Raw genomic sequence first — 22253 nt, forward strand, 5'->3', positions numbered from 1 at the left:
TAATGGTTTACAGTGAAATGTGGTAGTAAACTATATTAAGTGCTCTTTGCTTTAATCAATCACAGAAAAGTTCATCATAACAGATTTTGTTCTTTCCATTTTAAACCTTCTCCTCCATATTTCAATTAAACCCATATTGATGCAATTTAATTATTCGCCAGATGAAAAACAAATAATTCGTCTCAGTCAAGAGGAGCAACTACCACTCCAAATTTCAGATTACATTCATTTCAGTTGGATGTGTGAAATTAAGATCGATGTCTCTCTCTCTCGCCATACGACTTCTTTAACAGCATCTAAATGGCTGCACGCTCACATTTAGACAGTGAATATAAACTGTGTTTGTTTGTGTGTGGAGACCAACGACAAGTCTACAATTTAGTTACTGCCTCAAAGAAAATACTGTGTATCTGTGATGCTCCAACAGGAAGCAGGAATGGGCTCAGTGCGACCACAATGCACCACAATACATTAAACACAGAATACGGCTGCTATAAAGCTTTATGGCAAGATCTTTTGCTTCCACATGGAGTCGGCTAAATGTAACCACTTGCATGGTTGCATGAAAAGCAAATCTGTAAGTAGATGTAAATGAGATCAGTGTGTTTAGGCACTAAAGTCTGTTTAAATTTCTATAAAATCTAAACTGGCAATTAAAGCAGCATTACGCAGAAATTGGTCCCCAGTTTTCGAATGCAACACTGCTGTTGTAAACATGGGCAGCTGTACCAGCGACCGCAACCAAACATCAAGCAAGTGCAACGACACAAGACATAACAGCCAGCTTATATTACTGACTAGTCCCAGCTCGGTGTCTGTTTTTCAGCCTTTCAAAGCTCTTGCCAACATAAAGTGAGTCCTAGATTTACTCTTGTCTGACGGCTTCTTGTTCAGTCACTTTTTTTCCCCTCCTCTTAGCTTCCTCAGACGTCCTCTGCAGTCTTTTTGCCTCTGCCATGCTAACTGAGCTAACAGCAGCTATAGTTCATAGCAGTTTATTTTACTGTCCATCAGAAAACTCTGTAAATCATTGAGACCGGAGGGGGAGGAGCTGGAGGACATCAGAGAAGAAACTATAAAACATTTTCTTAATAAAATATGATTCAGTTTTACAAAAAACAGTGAAATACCTAGTACCACAAAGCGTTGCATAATTCTTGTACCGGAGCACAAAGTTGCATAATGTAAGAACAGGTGTACAGGGTAGAGTGACATGAATATATATATATAAATGAGATCAGTGTGTTATATATATATATACACACATATACATATATATATATCATATTTTCAGGTTTATGATAGCTTAGCTGTACTTCCTGACCTCAGTAATCCATCAAAGTGCGATTGTGAACAGGTGGTACTTGTGCGATATTAAAATTGTCACCAGCAACAAGCAGGCGTTGTCGTATTAACAGACCTGAAATTTGAAGGCTTAGAATAGCATGCATATACTGTGGATGAGTGTGTGCGTACCTGTATTCCTCCTGAGTGAACACAGGAATGACAGAAGGCTGTAGGACTGTGATCTCTACTAGAGTTGTGTTCTCCTTTGCCGGCACACCATCATCATAAGCCACCACCACCAGCTGTCAATCAAACACACAAAGGTAAAGACGGAGTCACAACATTCAGTTGATATCCACATTATGACTCGCACGGCTGTCGAGTTCTGCCAGTGCTTTTGGTTTATATTGCAAAGATATCAGTATACACCTTTTTGCAGTCTGCCAACAGCGGAGACAGCCAAATAAATTGATGTTAATTCATGACAGGCTGATATTAAACCGAAATGAATGTCTGTATCTTTGTTGCCTGCATTCTGAAAAGCACATTATTTGCATGGGAATTGGAGAACAGGATGAGTGTGCATCCCTCTGGTGTACTTGTTTTTTTCCTGCTTAGCCTTTCTTCTTCATTTAATTGGGAGGGTAACCACAGTTAACCAGACCCAAAGGAATCCTAATGAGGGACAAACTTATATATCAAGACATTATTTAGCCAGGAAATAGTTGCATTGCCCTTCTTTTTATTCGTACAATAACTCACACTTTAACCAGGAACCCACTAAATGCATAGATAACATTAACTCTGTTGGAAGATGTGGTAGTTAATTGGCTCGCTCAATAGCAAAATTACTTTTTCCCAACTGCACTGAGGATAAGGATTGGTTGCTTTTTAGTTACAAACCTATTTCTAGTCTTGCAGACTTACTTATGCATGCTGAACTGCTCCAATACCTGAAGTTGTGGTGCCTTTCTAATCTGATGCAACAAAATTAGGTAGATATTTGTTACATGTCATATCTTACCGAGTATGTGTCCTTGATGATACCTTAGACGGTGTTTATTACAGTCATAATCCCCAAACTGTACAGTGTTGGACTGGTACATTTTGTTTGAGTTATTGGGAGCAAACGAGGTAGAATTAGTCCCTGGAGTGACATCATCAGAGGACGCTGAATCCTTGTTGTGTTAATTAAAGCCCAATGAAAATATGAAATTAGCATGGCCCAAAGCCCCGTTGAGGAGTGCAGCTGGGAAAAGGCAATTTTGAAACTAATAAGCTACCGCAGTAAACTTTGTGCACTAGATAGGGATTTCTGTTTTTGTACAAAGACACCTTGTACACAAAATACTACAAGCAAGCGAGTGCAATCTGAGAGCGATAATCAAACACATTTTTAAAAGACTCAGTTCATGTGATGTCGTCCCAATCCTACGCCCACTAAACACCAAAATCCAAAAGCTACAGGAACACAGGGATGCATCAGGTAACTATTCCTCAGTAGTGATGTTTCTATTAGACTACAACCTTTTAAATCAATGTTTACATGAATAGATCCATTTGATTGACTGGGAATTACATTAAGTGATACTGCATAATGTATATGTATATATAAATATATATAAAAATGTAAGTGAGCCACAGGCAGGCTTTGCAGAATGCTGCATGCAACAGGGATGACTAGCCTCTCAATTAAGTTCAAATCAAAGAGTGAGTTTCGCTTCTCAGCCTGTCTAACTTCACTGCCATCATTAAAACCACGCTGCTAGCATGGCAAGGAAAAAAAAAAAAGCAAAGATCAAAAAAAGTATCATCTGTTATAGCAAAATAACTTTTTTTCTTTATCTACTCCACATAAAATCTTTTTACAACCGCTTTGATTCATGATGAACATACGTCATACTGTACATTATACATTACTGGAGACCTGTAATTTAAACGGTGTGGTGTGCGGATACTTACAGTGAACTTAAGGTTGGGCTCCTCGTTAAGGTTTACTCTGGTTACGACATGTCCGGTCCTTTCCTCTACATCAAATATACTGGCAGAGTATGGATAAGCCTCCTGGTCCACTTTATAGCGCACTAGACCTGCTGGGGTACCCTATGAGAGAGAGGAGGAAAAAAAAAACTTTACTAAGGATGAAAACTTTCTGAATGTGGCATTAGGATGAAATATTTATTGCCTGTCTCTCTCTGCAATGCTGTCATTCTTGCAGACTTTTTTTTTTTTCTTTGCAAAGAAGCACCAAATTAAAAGCATACTGTAGTAATGAGTGCGTAATGAATGACACAGTATTTAATATCCAAAGCAATTAGTTTGGACCTAAATGTCAAAAAGTGTGTCCAAACAGTTATGACACACACGTCACCAAGGGGATAAAGGAGGTCCAAGTTTAGACACTCAGATGATCATAAATTAACTTCTCAAGTGCTGTTGATAATGAGAGACCATTAGTTTGTGTGACTGATTTGATTAAAAATGTCAGGAAATATATATAATTACCTTATTTTATATAATATCTGGTAGCGTGGATCACAAACGCTCCACATGTATTAGTCATGAAGACTTTCAATATTTTATGTTGATCAAGGCTATTCATCTGATATGTTGCAACAATGACTCAGTTGTATAATGTGGCTGTTACCAGTCCAGGGTTTAACAAGACAGTTGCAGCAAAGCCAAATAGAGAGGTAACCGAGGTCATGTTTCCACTCACAGTGTCAGTATCGCATTTCAAGTCTGAAAAAGATCTCTAGAGATGGCATCCAACACAAACAAAGTGTTGAAACAATACAGATTTGTATTAAAAACTAAAATAATACACAAAGTAGACAGTCATTTAGTTAGAAGCACTGCAGTCGTAAGCAGTTCTTCAGAGCTGTCTGCTCTAATGTTCGCTTTCATTAAATAACTGGCACAGTGAGTCAGCAAAACTTCACTGTGACAAATTCTTTTGAAAGATTTGTATTTCAGAGGTAAATTTCAGGAATGAGGGGTATAAAATCCACTGACACTCAAATTATATATATACTGTATATCAAGGTGCTGTTAAGGTGCTATTTAGTACCTTGTTGGGCACCGGGGTCCTTTAAAGGCACACAGCCTGAGCAGTATAATGCTACTTCTTGACCCAAGAGAGTCCAGCTAGATGCTTAAACCTCGAGTCCTAATCAATTCTGCTGATGCAGAGAGATGGCGAGCACATTAGTAAAAGAAACATGGGGCTTTTAAAAAGGCTTACGGGGAAACATCCTCAGAGTAGAAAGAAGATTTCACACAGAGATGAGAGAAAATGAAATCGTGGCTTCTTGATCTTGAGCAGTAATGCAAAGTAAAGATACTCTGTGTTTCTGGTCTTCTTTCATAAATATTTATTTGCCAATTTATCATAGAGTAAAATTGCAAATTTACCAGATGGTTGTTTTCTGTTTGCGATAAAGATGAGTGCTATTTTTCCCCCACACACAGCCACTGCTTTTCAGATCTGCATCTAAACAAAATGCTGTGTGACTCACAGCAAATCCAACACAAGTAACATTCAAACCGCTCTTAGACCTCAGTGTGAGCATTTTACAACCTTTAAAAACCTGAGGTTAAGTGCATCGGACTATCTAATGGCTCACGGTGGAACTCTAAAGTGAGATAACCTTCATTTTTACAGCGAGTAGGATAAACCGGTCTATATAACAAAGATGTTTAGAGTTAAAAGCCCAATTGAGATATCGCTAAGTGCTACGCTGTGGTAAAAAGAACCAAAAGAAAACAACAATAGATCCACAGAAGCACAAATACTGTACACACACACACACACACACACATACTAGAAACGAGCATGGTTATCTCGCATCATTCTCGTACATAATTTGGGGAACAGGCTGCGAAAAACTGTTTGAATAAATAGCAACAGCTGGAAGTGCTCACCGCAGGGTCAGAGTCATTGGCCCTCACTGTGGTGACAATGGTTCCCTTGACAGCATTCGGGGCAACCATGCCTCGGTACACTGACTTGCTGAATACTGGAGAAAAGTCATTCATGTCCTGGAGAGAGAGACACACACACAGTAGAATGACAATATCGTTGTAAACAGAGTACACTAAACTGTTTTTGTGCCTGAAATAATACATGTTTAATACCATTATGCACAAAAGTGGACTCGGTCTTCCTCAGCTTTGTGTAGGGCTGGGTATCGGTACTGGATACTTTTCAGGTATCGACCGAAACAACCAAGTAGTATCGAAAGTGCGCCTGTCAGACGATACCTGCAATCGGTTCTTTTTGTACCCAGATCAAGCAAAAAATTACTCTTTCTATGGTTTTGCTCGCAGCCAATCACCACAAGCGTTCTTCTATTCAATGCGGCGTGTGATTGGTCCACCAATAGTTTGTATGCCGGTAAAGCGCCATGCAGAGGTGGCTGGTGACATTTACGCACCGATTGCTTTCTTTTTACATGATTAATATCGAGTCAAGCTGAAAAAAAGTATCGGATGAAGTACTCAGTTGGTATCGGTATCGTTTTAAGGGTACTGGTATCGGTACAGGTATCGAACATTTTTAAATGATACCCTATAGCTTTGTGGGCTCCACAAAGGGAGAAAAAGCAATAACTGTTTACAGTAACAACACCTCATACAGCTAAAAGAACCATCAACCCAATAACCAAATGAATTCTTTTAAAGTTTTGTTTGGATGTCTACTTGTCTGAGAAGATGAATGCAGCAGTGAGCGGAATAAATGGGATGATCACAGGACATAAAAAAAAAAAAAACCTGTGGAGTCTTTGATTTTTTTTTTTAAAACTTGTTTCAGGCTTGTCAAATTGAGACCCAGGGAAAACAATACATAAACAAAGATGGTGTGAAAGAGACATCAATCGGCAGCTAATTGCTATAATTCTAACTCTAAAGTCTTGGATGTCAGCGCGAACGGCGAGAGATGAATGAATAAAATGGCTTTTTTCCACAAATGCGGTAAATGTGCTCACGCATGCCGAAAACACTTGAATGGATATTAGGATACCAGATACGACTGGATCGGAAACAGTAAACATCAGAGGGAGGCAGAAGTGGATGAAGGTGATGTCAGTCATACTTGGAAGAAAACAAAAGAAGCTTGTCATTTTTTACAACATTAAACTGTGTCCAAATGTATTTATGATTTAACCGATTTCTGATGCTTTGACAGTAAGACCAGAATTCGGTTGATTGCTCATCGCTGCTTGACGGCAAAAGACCACCGCCTCTTGCTCGCTAGTGTTCACAGCAGATGCTTGCAAGGCCAGGAAAGAGCTCGCTTGTTACCAAACACTGTGTAACTTTTGACTTTCTCCAACAATTTATGGGAGCCTCTGCCAAGAGGCAATTTGTTTTTGCTTGGAATCGCTCTCTTGTAAGTCTTTTGCCTCCAAGATTACAGAAACAGAGTCTGTGATAATCATTTTCTCCTCCGCAGTCATTTTTCCACAGCTAGTAAAATTGACTGCTATGCCACAATAACAGTTTCCATGAGTCTTCACTGTAATGCAAGTATTCCGTCCAAGCATGAGGACAAATGGATGAGGGAGGTCAAAGCGTCTGTCTTTTAGCTCATTGTATTAACTTCTCCTACACACACACCCACCATGATTCTGACAGTGACCGATGCTAGTCCAGGAGGCATGGTTCCCTCCGTGTCCACGGCCTCGACAGTGAAAGTGTACGTGGCTTCGGAGTCAGTCAGCGCCTCGTAGTCCAGAACTTTGAGAACCGACAGCTCTCCAGTCACCGGGTTGACGTGGAATAGCTGAACGATCTCCGGGTCTGAGCCTTCAGTTCTGATTCGATATGTGAGGTTGGAGCTGAGGTCAGCATCTATCGCCTACAGAGAAGAAGACGACAGAAGATGTGAAGGAAAGTAACATCGTTGCCTTGTGTTTTTTATGGCAAGTTGAATTTTTTATTTTTTTGCCAGAAGGACAAGCATCACAATGTGCTGGAGCTAGTAGTAATTTCATTAGGCCTGTGTTGAGCTGGTACATCTGGAATGCCTGTGGTGGTAAAATTTAAAGTCCAGCTGGGGGTCCATATCTTATTTTTCCTTCTGTAACTATTTGACTGTGTAGCTGAAGGGCACAACAGATCTTTTTTTTTTTTTTTTGATTTCACATTCCTCTATAACTCTGTGTTCTCAAGTGCTGTCAAATTAACATTCTGACTTTTTAAGATGCCTGTAGTGCTGGGCCGGCATGTGAAAATGAAATCGATTTCGTCATTTCAAAGAAGAGGATAAAGATAAATAACTAAGTATGACTATGATGATGAGTCTCATTGACTGGATTTTAACTGAATTTATGACTTGCGGTGTTTTTATTGAACTGAATTCAAGAGCTCGGTATCGACCTGCAGGGAACTTGATTCAAACTGGTTAGAAAGTGCAGTAGTAACTCACAATAATATTCTCACGTTGCCTTATTTTTCTACTTGAAGCTCCAGAGTATCAGCTTTAGACCGTTCTTTTAACAGAATAAGGCAGAGCTGGAATATATTATACATTACTATGATTCCAATAGTGTATAATTAGAATCACAGTCTCACAAAATCGTATTCACTGATCCTTTAGGTTCATCAAGCATCGGTTAAAACAACTGTTTCAGTTTGGATTTGCATATGGTTTGTTGGACCCAATAGCAAATGTAATCCTTTGTTAATGATGTAACATCAGCATAAGTGTACACAAATGTACTCAATCATAATACGACAGATGCCAATTTGTATGTTGATGGCTTGACTGGTTATTACCGGATGTTTCTTGAGACGAATGTGCTAAAAAACCTCAATTATATTACAGCAACAGATAAAGTAAATTAACTAGTTTATACAGCTCGACCAACACAAGAATTTTAATTGTTTGGAAATGTCTGCTACAAACAGGTTGTAGGAAGTCCTCTTTACAAACAGACTTGTTTTCTTCTTTGTACGGTACACGACAACCAAACGCAGCACTATGGTTCAACCACAATCCGCTGATAATTAAATAGCAGAAGAGACAAAGATATCTCTTAGCAACAGTTATATGAATATAATCGAACAATCACCTGAAAACTGGAAGCTTGGCAACAAAATCTAAGCAGATTTAAACAGTCTTGACCTGCAGGCAGGCGTCCTGTTTCAGTGTAAAGTGAGCAGTAATGCCTATAACAAGCTGAAATAAATAGGTACGTTGCTTTTATTCGTAAAACATTTCCGTACAGCAGCTTTTTGTTACTTTTCAGCTGATGCAGATAACATCATCAAACTAAAAGAAGCCAATACATCAACCTGGAGGACTTTGTTCAGGCTTTAGTGTTTAGGAACTTCTTGAGGCTAATTTACAGACTGAAAATTGAGACACTGAGTCAGGTATTTTTCAAAAAAAAGCTTATACTGTACAGTATAAATCCACTTGCTCACCTTTAACTGTAATATGACTTTATCTTTGGGGCTGTTCTCTGCTAGGCTGACGTTGTAAGTTCGTTGGGTGAATACGGGGCTGTTGTCGTCTATGTCCAGAACGGTGACGGACAGTGTTAATCTGGATCGCCGAGGGTCCACTGCGCCGTCCCAGGCTTCGACGATCAGAAAGTAGTGGCCTTTCACCTTTAAGATGACAGAGAATCACAGTCACTGACAACTCTCAACAAACTGCATTCAACGACTACGACTTTTCACGTTCACTTCCTCGGACCTCTCTGTCCAGTGGCACCGCAGTTCTGATCGCTCCTGTAGCGTTGATGGAAAACAGCTTCTGGTGGTTGACGAGCCGATAATGGACCTCGCCACTTGCTCCCAGATCAGGGTCTGTAGCCTAAAACACAGGACGCATAGAAATAACACACGGGCAATACAAACACCCATTTAGAAAGGAGGCGTGAATCATCTGTTTTGAAATGCATCCAATTCATCAGACTTGCCTTGAGGGAAATTATTCTTATAATTAAAAGTGAACTCCCTCTCAAATCAAATTATACATGTGTGTGAAAGAAGTGCGAGTATGAATACTTACAAGTGGCAAAACTCTTAATCTTTTTTAATCTTGTTACAACTTTTCTTCTGGAATACAGAAAAGGGAGCTGCCGTCTTTAACGAGCCATGCAGTTATTACGTTATCCACAAAAGCGCTGACCTTTTGACATTGTACAGTACATTTTACTATTGTATACACTCGTATACACATATAGGTAGCGGCTGAATGCAAAAATATCAGTGTAAATAAGTATTTCTTTCCTTTGTTCTACCTTCCTCATTCTTTTCTTTCTGTGCGCTTCACAAAGGGCAAAAACTCAAACTTCACAGGTTTCAGCATCGCTGACGAGGAAACAAAGACAGACTTTGGTGATCTGCTGTCTCTCTGTCTGACATTAATGCGGGGGTCGGCTCTTGTTTTTCCCCTCAGTGCAACTTGTCGAGAGGAATGTAACTTACTTTCCAACAGTGGCAACTTTTTTCGGAGTTTAATGAGACAGTGGTTTCAATTTTCACTTGGAAGAAGTAGCACGAGCTGTCTTTTTGCCTTTGTTGCATCTTTCCGTATTCATGGACTGCAGTCAAACTCTGACTCCCGTCTCCACATCATCTCTTTCAACTAATAAAAAAAAAAAGGTGTTGAGAAGGCGACAAATTGCCAGCCGGTGTTACTTTCACCCTGCTTGACTGTTCATACCATCCAATCAGCATTCTGACTGCATTAAAACAGATGAGAGCAGAGCAGGAGAGCAAAAGAGGAAATATTAACCTGCTCTGTGTGTGTGTGGGATATATGTTGCTTTTTGACTCTAGAAGTCCACAATAATAAAATATAATTTCAGAGTCAGTAGCAAGTTTTGAAAAATAATTGCTTCACCTGGTTAACAGGAAGAAAACTGATGAAAGTAGGTTAAAGCTTCAGTGTTCAGGACTTTGTACAACAGAATTAGTCAGGAGGACGATTATTTTGAAGTTGCTTGTACTTAAAAACATGAACTGCCTTATGATTAAGGATATTCTTCATGGTATTTGCATACATTACGATTTTTTAAAAGAAATAAACTGGAAAAAAATAAGAATGTCACATGAATGAGAACATAGTGATCACAGAAAATAAAAAAACTGCAATAAAATCTATCTGTGATCCAGTGGACACGGATCAGTCATAACATTTGTCAATTAGCACGAAGTACAAAGTGCAGCTGAGGCTAAGGTTGCAGGTATTTGTAAAAAAAATCATTTTAACTTGATGATGGTGCCACATTAGTTAGTTAGTTTGGTTTATTGTCCTTTGGTAAATAATCTGTGTGATGAAAAGTGAAGGACGTTTCACTCACAAAGTGTTGGACTGACTGACTGACTGGCTATACTTCATTTCAACGTCCTTAATCGTCTCATATTCATCTGAGAGGTTGTCCAATCAAATTACCATGACCCCTGCAGAAGAACTTCTTATTAGATGATTAAGTTGTTGTTTGTTGCTGTTCAGGTTCAAGCTCCCCATTTGAGTTATGGCACAGTGGATTTTCTTTTACTTCAAGCAAACATCATTGCCAACAATTCAGCCAATACAGTAGGCATAGAACTAAGAAAGTACTGTGTGCAGATAGAGGAGAGGTCACCCAGATTCAACAATGAGGGAGACGTATTATCAGCTGAAAAGCAACAGTGAGTGGAGTCAGCTGAATTTCAATGGTGGAGCGACTGCACAAAAAACTCTGGTGTGTGAAGACGAAGGAACAAAACTGGAACTGAAACTAATGCAAGATGACTTGCAGCGTGTTTATTGTGACATACTGTACTGTACTGTTTCTTTATATAACTTGAACATTGTAACTCAGCAGTGTTACAGAGTCAGTTTAATATGTTCAACCCCAATTCATCAATTTGTGTGTTATATTCCATTTTATTTGCCTTTACTGTGTCACTATTTCTGTGACCCATTTTTCACCATTTCCCCAATTTTAGATCATTAAAGTTTCATCTTATCGCACACAGCGGTTATTAGGTTTAATAGAAATTAGGTTATGTCTTGCCAGTGTTATGTAGAGTGTCAGCGATAAGAGTGCAGTTCTCTTTAAGCGATTCCTATTCAGCGATTGGTCGATATCTGGGTGTAAAACTATTAGAAATGTAATGGAGGATCCAGCGTTTGGGTGATTATCGTGGGTTGTTTTGCAGAAGGGAGAGACGCAGAATGAAGCGAACAATGAGGGAGAGAGAGAGATAGAGGGGGAGAAAGAGAGGGAAAGGACCGAGAGAGGAGAGATACGTTACATTTTATGGTGATAGGAGAAAAGACATTTATGTGAATGTGTAGATTTGCAGATGCAAAAGAAAAGTGGATGTGATGTGTGTTCAAAAGTTTAACATTTTAGACAATACACGTATCTTCTTTCTGATGGCGAGTTAGATGAGAAGATGAATTTCATTTGAACACTAAATATGAAGCTACAGCCAGCAGCCGTTTAGCTTTGTTTAGCACAAAGCAGGTGGAGCAGGTGGAGCAGCTATCCTGACTGTTTCCACAGGTAACTAAATCCTCATAGCAGCATCTCTAAACACCACATCGATGGATGGTTCAGATGGCATTCAAAAACCTGCAAACGTTCACGTCATCAAGATGGCTGTAAGATTCTGATTGTGTCGACACACGACACGGTTGGAAAGTAATCCCGATATGACATGTATGCAGCATACAGCAAAAAGGTCTGAATATGCCGAGCCTTCATGTGAGGAGGGCCCATAAAGATACTGGAGTGAATAGCTGTGGAGGAGGGGAGGCGCTCGTAGAGAATGCTCATGAAAAGTTTCCAGAAATTTGCACTACGCCTCTGTAAAGTTCACTCTAAGCTCCAAGAAGTTAGTGGTCAGGGAAAAGAAACTGTACAGCTGTAACGGCCGCCGCTGCTGGCTCCCACCTGCATTATCAATAGTTTGTGTGTCCACAGTTCACGGCGGCTGTGAACCTGTGATCAGTGCGCCTCGCTTCTGGTTAGTGTAATTCGTTCAAAAGTCATTTTGTGTATTGGTTGTTAGTTCCTGGAGCTTTTTTGTTATATTTCTTTGTGTATGCGCACCCTCCTCGGTTAATTAAACTCCTGACATTAACCTGAACCTGTCCAGTTGTCACTTTCCACTTCATTTCCTATCCTATCCATATGTTACTGCTCTGGGTCGTAACATAAACGGGGGCTCATCCAGGATTTGAACCAGGATTTGAACCCAGGACCTTTTGTCAAACGAGCAACTGTTGTTTTTTGAGTTCAGCTTTTGCAGGGAGTAAAACAAGCAGAATATAAGGTGTTCATTTGGAAGCTTTGGTGGTACTAGTAGGTGAATTCTGCTACATTTGGACACAGTCAGGCTTATGGACCGCTGGTGAAGCCTTATAGTTTAATGGACAGATGACACGGTGGTATCAGTCTTTTCATCTAACTGCCTTGCAAGAAACGTATTTACCCACATGTCAAACTATTGCTTTCACCAAGAGCAGTATTCAGATCCACTGACTGTATGTTATATACATCTAAAAAGGGAAAAAATGACTTAATAGCACGCCTAAAAGTGCACAGTATCAATCACACGTCAGATCTGGGACAGCTGAATTGAAACATTTTTGCCCTGTGATGTCAGCGAACTGAGCAAAACTGAAGTGAGATAAATGGACTGCAATTCTCTCCCGTCTCCATCAAACATAAATAATTATGAAAGGAGAGATGTTTGATATGACAGGGCAACATTATTGCTCATAAAACCTTCATTCGAGTGGCGTACAGTAAAGCTGTCGTAGCATTGCACTTTAAAGTACGCTGGCTTTACTGATGTCTGCAGGTCCCGGTGTTTGCCACTGTGGAAAGTGTGTATATGTGTGACTCTGCCTCTATCCTCCCCTCTTTTATTCTCTCTTATTCCTCCCTTGCTGTCTTTCTCACAGCCAGACAGTTAAAAGCCAGAGACACAATAGGATTAATGTCTCACTCGCGTTACTTCAACGCACGCTGACAGAAAAAAGAAAAAAAAAGAGCAGCTTACGGCCTGAAATATACTCTATCTCTACAATCACAAGCTCTGCCTTTCGTGTTTTGAGCGTCCCTACCTCTTTTCTTCCAATTTCCCCCCCTTTTATTTTGCTTTTCTCTTTTCATCCCCTTCTCACCTCCACCTCTAAATTCACTCCTAGATAGAGCGAGAGAAGAACCTGCTATTGAAACCAAATTACTGAGATTTCCTTCCATCCGTCTCCGGACACATTTTCTTTTGCTGCACCAATAAACCACATAGTCAGGTATTATAACAGTGTGGGAGTCTTTCCTCTGTAAGTTAGGCATATAGCCATCACGCTTGTAGTCTCCGTTATGTCTTCTTTTAAACTTTCTCAGGTAATATTTTGTGCTTCACCTGAACTTCATTTCAATGGTTTGGTGCCACATGGAGGAATGACACATGAACTATATATTTATCTTCCCTACTGTATGTTTACTAAAAACATATTTGTGTCTGCTCTACTATGTTGGGAAGTGTTTATTTCCTCAGGCTGTAATTTTCGCATTTTGTCAGGCTTCCAGACTGAACATACTTGAACTGGTCACAGAAATATGTTATCAGTAGTCACATATCACATTTTAAGTTTTTACAGGGTAAAACGGTTCAAAAGAAAAGGGTTCACAGAGGTAGCTACTGCTGATATATTAATATGAAGACGAGAAAATCTTCATCAGAATAAACTTTGTTTGTTTCTAGTGTGATGTTGCCGTGGACACAAAATGATTTCCCCTTAAATAAAGTCATGTATAAAGGAAGGAAAACTATTTACACCGCACTTTAACAAAGGCATTTCTCTGCAGCATACGGCCACTGAGAGTACATGGAGAGAGTAAACAACAACACTTTAGGGACAAGCAATCATGCCATGAATGACTACCGCCGTTTTTTTTTTTTTTTTTTTCATTCCAGCTAACAACTGCAGCAGGTGATTTCAATGATTCATTCCCCGCTCTGTGGTGTGGGAATCAGAAAAAAAAATCATCTGGTGTTCTATTGTGCCTCTTGCCCCTGGAGGAGTGATGGCTGCCATGGAGGGATAAACCATACTGTAAACTGATGGAGAGGTGCTTGGGGAGGCAGCTTGCTTGATAAAAAAAAAGAAAAAAAGAAATTGAAGCCAGCTCCTTGATGCATCCACTGATTCTCCAGAACAAATTATGATTGAATCAAACTTCTATATTGTCCTCCGCAAAACCAACAAGAACTGGTATCACAAAGGGACACAACAACAAGTTCATATATAAAAGAAATAATATATATTATCTTTGATGGTCATTCGTCTTCCTGTGTCGTTCCCTTCCAAACTATATTTTAAACTCCTGGAAGTTGATGACTGCATCTGTAGTCCCTTGTAGCTGTTACCCTCGCTCGTCTTCTCTCTCTCCACCCTTCTTACCTCTCCCCAATGTCCTTCTCCCTTCTCTCTACCAATCCATGCATGTCTCACTTCCTCCCTTCTTTCCATCTCTCTTTAGCTTACCAGCATCAGCAGATCAAGGTCAGGTCCATTCATTCTTCCGGAAATCTGCTTAATACCTATAGGTAGGGACCTTGGTTTGGAATTAGGCCCAGAGTCGTGCCTTGCACGGCCCACTAAGGGATCAGGCCGTCTGTTTTCGTTTGGAAAATATCCAAGGGTCCTTGAAAGGGAGGAAGTTCAGGATTGGAATAATTTCAAGTGCCCTCTCTGAAGATTAGGATGGGTTTTTGGATGTTGAATTTGGAACACGCCCAAAGGTCTGAGCTTGAGTTACAATTTTCAGTGCTTGCAATGAAATGTCCTCTTTAAGGATAAGGTTGGATTTATGAGTTTGGAATAGTCCCCAATTGTCCAAATAAGAAAAGGTATTGAACTTTCAGGTTTGGTACCTGTAAAAAGTAAGATTTGTTCCAAATCCTAGATATAGGTGCTATGTATTTCTCTCATAAGCAGTCCTAGTGTTCAACCAAAGAAGCATGATTAACATTTAGAACCTGGAAAAGTGTCAGATTGATCAAAGACCCCTTGACACTGGTGTATAAAGGCTATGAATTAAGCTTGCAGTAAATCCAAGCAAGCATACAACCAAGGGAGCGTCTTTAAAGATCAAAGCCTATCAAAGTGTCAGATTTACCCATGACCCCTGTCTGGGGAATACATGAGTCTGTTATTAGGTCTGGAACAAGTCCAGAGGTCTTTGTGGTAAGTGGAGACAAGAATGCTGACACAGGTGAAAATGCATCTGGTGAGAAGAGATCGTGTTTCTTCTACGTGTGCTCAATTTTTAATATCACGGATCACGGTAACCAGGAATTCATGTCAAAACCTGCCTCCTTTACCCGGGACAAATACCTGCAAGAATTCTCAAAACGTCAAGAACCAAACCATCCGACGCCGCAAACCTTGAAATGCCATGATTGTGTCAACATAACGGCTAAATTACACCAGAAGAGTCTCTCCACTCTGCTGCGCCAAGAATACACGGCTGTTCTATTTCTGATGGCCGCCGTGAGCAGCTGGACACAGAAACCACATAAAGAATAAAAATAAAGCACCATGTGCAAACTGCTGATCGTAAAAACTATGACAATTTAAAAACACTTTAACTTTGTAGCATATTTAAATATTTAGAAGCACATAAAACCAGGAAAAATGACCAAATCTGAGAAAGTTAAAAACGCTCTAACTTCTGAAACGCTCCTGGTTGGGGATTGAAGTCCAGAGGAGAATGAACAAAAAACAGCGCTAGATAACTATATATAACTTATCATAGAATATAACTGAAAGTAGACTTCGCAGCAAGTGGATGGACTTTTCAGTTGCAGTTGTTACTTTGCGTTCAAAAACGGCTACTTCCTATTTAAAAATTATAATCTGATGATTTGGTAATTGTTGACATTTAGCTCCTTCCACCATAGTCTACTTTTAGAAGAGGTATTGACTGAAAAAAGTACACTAGTACATGACATTAAAACATTAGAATAAACTATTTTATGGCGAATGATCTGCAGGCCTATGCGTAAAATCAAATTTCAGTTTTCAGGAGGAAGTAATATTTAAAATAATAAGAGGAAACCATCCCGCCACATGCAGCTGGCAAGAAATTAAACCGCCCTCCAAAGTCCTTGTATCTTGTCCATCTACAAATATGCAAACACACTCGCATGCACTCACAGTCCTCTGACTATAATGACATACAGTGCTAATTAAAAGCTACCAAGGTTTACAGAGTTATGCAAGCGATCTCTGTAATAGCAGAATTTAATTAGAGCTTCTGTGGATTCTTGTGTGCTGCACGTATGTGTGCTAAGAAACTGCAAACAGGAAGGCGAACAAATGTAGATGAGTCTTAAAGGAGCTAAGTAATTATGTGTCTCTAGTAACAGCCTTCTGTCAGAATCACAGAAACAGACGGTTATGATCAGCCAGTGTCAAACATGTCGATTTATACCCCTGAAGTTACCCCTTAGTTTAAGTGGAAAATCAAAAGGCCCAACACAGTGGGTGATGTAAAATGACAGATGTGCAGCCAGGAATTATCAGTACAGAGAGATAATTAGAGTCTTAATTGGCTTTTTTTTGTTCATGCCTGATCATTATAACAAAGGATTAAAGCAGGGAAAGAACACAAACAACTGCACAAGCTCTCATATGAACATACTCGTACATATAACGAGAAGCATAATTTAAAAGCATGTAGTGTTTCCGTGTGTGTGTGTGTGTGTGTGTGTGAATATCTTCCTACCTTGACCAGTCCGACGTAGGCGTGATCCTTCTCCTCGATGACGGTGAGGTTCACTGGCAGTGAAGGATCGAACACCGGGTCATTGTCATTAACATCTGTCACCGCGACGTTCACCACTGCAGTGGAGGTCTACACACAAACACACGCGTTTGATGTTACTATTCTGCTCAGTTCAGCAAACCTCTGGAAGCTGGATGATGTCGCCCCATTTAGCATGCCTGACGAGCTCATCTTAGTCCATTTGTCCCTCTAACTAACAGCTCCCTTATGCAACAAACTAAAGAGCCTGTTCTGTTTGCTAATTAGTTGCACTCTGGTCCTGCCTGTCCTAACTCTTTGTGCTTTTAACGACTGTTCACCGTAAAAATAGATTTTAAAAAAACAGTCCAACGATGGCCCACTTTGCACCATCTCTTCCTGTGTTAAAGGGATATTTGTGTTGAGGTATGCATAATTAAGAAAGAAAGAAAAAAGACAGCTCGACAGTGCTGAATGTAAATAACTGTTGTGGATAAACCAGAGAAGTTAATGGTGTGTCCATTCAAAGACATGAAAATCTGTGCCAACAAAGAGGGGAAATACAACAAACTTAAATAAGTTTTTACAGTAAAAGTCCCTTTTCTCATTCGATTCTCTCTGTTACATAACAGCAACAGCCAAAGCCTGTGCTCCCAAGTAAGAGCGGGGAGGCAGGAGAGAGAGAAGCTGCTAGGAAGTCACCAATTTCTTAATTTGACTTTCATGAGAGCTGAAGAATAAAAAAAAAAGAGAGAGAGAGAGAGTGATGGAAGATTTGACTTTTAAACGAGGAAACTGGGAGAGGGAGAGCTAACTGACTCACAACAGTGGGATTAAAAGAGAAAAAAAAACTGTGTGTGTGTGGGTGTGTATGTGGGAGGGTGACAATCACAGAGGTGACAACAGGCTATTGAAGTTGGCAGGGCACATGGTGATGCAAGTAATTTGAGGTTAAGGGCTCACAGTTGACAAAACAGTTTATCTGAATGCCAATATATGTAAAGCAGAGCGAGCTCTGATATAATGAAAAGGCAGGCTGCGCGGAAGGCTGGCAAACACACACACACACACACACACACACACACACACACACACACCGAGACAGAAACGCAGCAAACTCTCACTTTGCATCAGGGAGCTCTAAGCACATTCATTTTTTCCAGAACTGCACACCACAGAGTTTATCATCATGCTGATACAATGGCTACCTGCCAAAGTTTAACATGCAAGCAAGAGTCCTGTGTTCGAACAGTGGGGGTGATAAAAGGTTCAAACGTCGGTGCTGTGAATTCATCCTGCTTTGATTAAAACAGGATTTTAGGGGTTCAACAGAGTCTTGCTTTTACTGGCAGGCAGTCTTGACAATTGCTCATCAACCATTTCAGATGGATGTGAATCTACTGATTGTCAGCTTAAAAAATCCAAACTGTAAATTCTATGTTGGCTGGTAATATTTCATATTTTTCTTACTGCCTTCAAATCATTATTGCTTCACAATCACTGGCTTGTTTAGTTGAGTTGCTGTCTTGGATTTGAGACTGTCTCAAGGCCGCTTTTTGAAAGTCATGCCATCGACCGAGTTTATACTCGCACACTTTTTTCAAGACCGCTCAGGAGTATAATGTCTAGTTTGTCGAATGAATTCGATAATATTTTTACACTTCAAGTGGAACTTAAAGTTTCATTTTCACTTGATGGCAGAGCAACATTGGCACACCACTGAAAAGAAACTTTAAAATAGTTCAGCTTGCGGTTAACCATGAGACCACAGTTTCTCGCCCAAATCAAACTCAACGCTTTTGTAACGAGTCATTAAAAAAACACAAGGGATGGGTTTTTAATCGCTGCAGATACGTGACCAAACTCGGTTGTAGAAAATACATGATTTAAAGGTCCAGTGTGTAGGATTGTGTAGCACCTAGTGGTGGAACCAACTGAATACTCTCCCACGCCTCACTCTCATGTAAGAAAAACTCTGGTTGGTAAATTCACATAAAAATCAAACATCCATATTTTGATCAGTGTTTGGTTTGTCTGTTCTGGGACTGGACTAGACAACTTGTCTCTCTGCATGAGATTTGCTCATTAACAGTTAGGCTACTGAATGAAATGTTTATTAACATCATTAATGTAGCTACAGTAGTGCCAGCTCGTGCAGTATTTAATGATTCACATACTGCGGCCATGATATAGCACCGTACAGGACATCTGACAAGAGCCGGCTGCCCTGCACCAAAGTTTAAGTTGCATCACGGTGCCCGCTGTCTTTACAGTGGAGCTGGTTTACTGCACCAGCTTGTAGGGTCCTCAATCTGTGGCAGTATGATGGATTCACTGGCCAAATAGCCAATTAGGCACTTTGTAGTCTGACACTCTCACAACAGGACATTTAATAATAGGGAACACAGGACTTGTGTGTGTGTGTGTGTGTGTGTGCACGCATATGAAGACAACCCAAGGCCTTTCGAGTGATGCTGATTAATGGGCCTGTATAAGGCAACTACACCCCAATCTTCTCTTCTCCTTTTTCGGTTTCTTTCTTTCCTTGTCTTCTCTTCTGTCCCTCCGTGTAGCTCACACTATTCCCCACTCTCTCTCACACACACACACACACACACACACACACACACACACACCTTCTCCCTCTCTATTCACAATACTCCACTTCCCTCTTGTTTCTAATGTAATGGAGTGTCAAGCAGAAAAATGTCCACACTACTTTTAGCCTTTTTCTGGCTTAAAGACCTTTAGGGCACCGAGATAATACACTAATTGTCAAGGTCCAGAGAGGATTTGACTATGTATGTGTGCATGTCGGAGTGAGTGTGAGCATTACTCCTTTATAGAATTTATAGTACGAACACACAGTACAATTGTTAAGGTAATAAGAGCCCCTTGAATGCCTCTCATACCACTCTCCCTTCTTCACCCTTCCTCCCACTTGTTCTTTGCCATCATATTGCGTGTGTGTGTCTGTGTGTGTGTGATGAAGGTCAGAGTATTCAAATCAGGGTTTTCTCTCCTCAGAGGAACCTTAAACTTTACCTTTTGTTTTAATTGACATGTGGTGGAGGGGGGGTCAGTGACAAGGAGGAGGAGACGGACTTCTCTTATGGCTATACTAATAGATGGATGATGAGGAAGGGACGAGAAACTGGTGAAAGCCAGAGGAGCAGAAAAGGAAGGAAAGACAGGAGGGCAATGCAGTGTGTTCATTTGACTTTTATGTAAAAGAGACGGAAGATTTGACTTTTAAAAAAGGACAGGAGGGACAAACACAAACAGAGAGAGAGAGACCGAGAAACAGAATCTGCTGACCTGTTATCAATTAGGTAGGTGAGGAAAGACGCACGCTCATTTATCTTTGCAAATCAGCTCTTACGGAGTACCGACCGATATGTTTTGGTTCTCGTCTCGCTTAGGATCTGGTGAGGACTTGAACGGTCCCTCAGCTGGTTCTACTTCTGTTCTGCCCCCTCAAGTCTGTTTTACCTCTGACTACAATGAGCATAAGTGACGATAACATGAGCATGTGTGTGTGTGTGCTACACTTGTGACAACAGTGATGCCGCAGGGTCCTGGAGTATACCAAAGTACATCACTGCAGCGTGCAACGAGAGAATTTAAGCCCCTGGAGGCGAGTGAAAACAAGGTCTTAAGGAGGTATTTAGTAAAAAAATAGTTTCTGCTGCCATCATTTGAAATGTTGCTATAGCTGATCGTACAATACAGTCATTAAAATGTAAATGAAGTGCTCCACGGCCACTAGCTATGCCTGGGCAGGCCTACATCATCCAATTCCATACCTACAATAAATGATGAAGCCTTGGTAGTAGAAAAATCTGGCCTTACCTGACATGCTATTCATCTCCTGTGTGGGTGCACATACTTGGTCATTGTGATTCTTATTATTGTTACTGAATGTGAGGTCCAAAGAAATGTTTCTAATATCTTTCTTTTCGCACGATGCCAGAGCTGTTGTTTGTGGCATTTCACTGTGATTAAGTTTTTCTCTCAGCACACACACGGTTTAACTTTATTAGAGAAGCAAAAACACTTAATTAGAGACAAAATGTGTGTGTTTGGGTTCTTTTTCTTACCCCGTCTGGGTGTCCGTCTGAGGCTGTGACCACCAGAGTATAAGCGTCCACAGACTCCCTGTCCAGAGGCTTGTCCAGAACCAAATACCCTGAACTGGAGAGAGAACACACAGAATCCTGTGAACCTGAAGCCATGAGTTAGATAAGTCAGACAAATAGATGAGGACAGAGTACTGTCGTGTAGAATACACAAGCTAGTTTTCAATCCTTGACTTCACGAGAAGTTTCAGTTCATGAGTCATCGATTGCTAACCCCGTTGATCAATCTCATGTTGGTACTTACAGCCTTTTGTAATTAGTTTCTGTGCTAACGAGGGGAAACTTAGAAACCTGTCTTGTTTTCTTAAAAATGTTTTCCTCTTTTCGTACAACACTTTTCAGACAGCTGGCAAGCACTGATAACCACTGCATAACACCCAGACGTGTATTTCTGCCATGATTATGGGTACTTTGGTGATGCAGATGACGCCTCACACCCATCAGCTCACCTACAAACAATGATGAGGGAATGCTTTCTTGGATGCTGTTGCTATAATCGCACACTGATGTGTCATCAGCCTCTCCACAGAAAAAATACTGGATACTGATTAATTATGCACACGGGTCGCGGTGGCAGCAGGTTTAGCAGGGCGTTCCAGGCGTCAACAAGGCATCCCAGCTCCTGTGGGATCCCGAGGTGTTCCCCGGCCAGATGGGCTATATAGTCACTTCAAGGGGCTCAGGGTCTGCCCACGGGGGCCAAAAGGCAGGAAGGCGACCAGTGGGCATCCTAATCAGATGCCTGAACCACCTCAGTTGGCTCCAAACCTCGGACGGAGAACTTTAATCCATGCATAGGTGTGGAGTGTTGGAACTTAGACAGACTTGAAAATCAAGAGCTTTTACTTCCGGCTCAGCTCCGTCTTCTCCACCACGGTCCAGTACAGCATCCACAGTACTGCACACCAATCCACCGGTCCATCTCACGCTTCATGCAAGATCCCAATAGCAACTCGCTCCCAACCCAGAGGGAGCATTCCACTGTTTTTACATTTTACTGATCATCGCAGATTAAACAAAACACTGACACGTACTTGATGATGTAATGATATGA

At 40.6% G+C, this 22253-nt stretch overlaps 1 protein-coding gene across 3 annotated transcripts in view; it reads right to left on the reverse strand.

Moving 5' to 3' along the window:
• LOC104932610 (protocadherin-15) overlaps window positions 1–22253 on the reverse strand; it is a 163715-nt gene that overhangs the window by 55365 nt on the left and 86097 nt on the right. For all 3 annotated transcript variants that reach the window (XM_027289595.1, XM_027289594.1, XM_019271968.2), the window contains 8 exons: window positions 21161–21254; window positions 17043–17171; window positions 8993–9112; window positions 8719–8904; window positions 6911–7147; window positions 5212–5328; window positions 3250–3390; window positions 1477–1589 (listed from right to left, as the gene is read on the reverse strand). In XM_027289595.1, the coding sequence (XP_027145396.1) occupies window positions 1477–1589; window positions 3250–3390; window positions 5212–5328; window positions 6911–7147; window positions 8719–8904; window positions 8993–9112; window positions 17043–17171; window positions 21161–21254 (1137 nt within the window). The remainder of the gene's footprint in view (window positions 1–1476; window positions 1590–3249; window positions 3391–5211; window positions 5329–6910; window positions 7148–8718; window positions 8905–8992; window positions 9113–17042; window positions 17172–21160; window positions 21255–22253) is intronic.

The sequence above is a fragment of the Larimichthys crocea genome, chromosome XVI (genome assembly GCF_000972845.2).
Source record: "Larimichthys crocea isolate SSNF chromosome XVI, L_crocea_2.0, whole genome shotgun sequence".
Taxonomy (NCBI): domain Eukaryota; kingdom Metazoa; phylum Chordata; class Actinopteri; family Sciaenidae; genus Larimichthys; species Larimichthys crocea.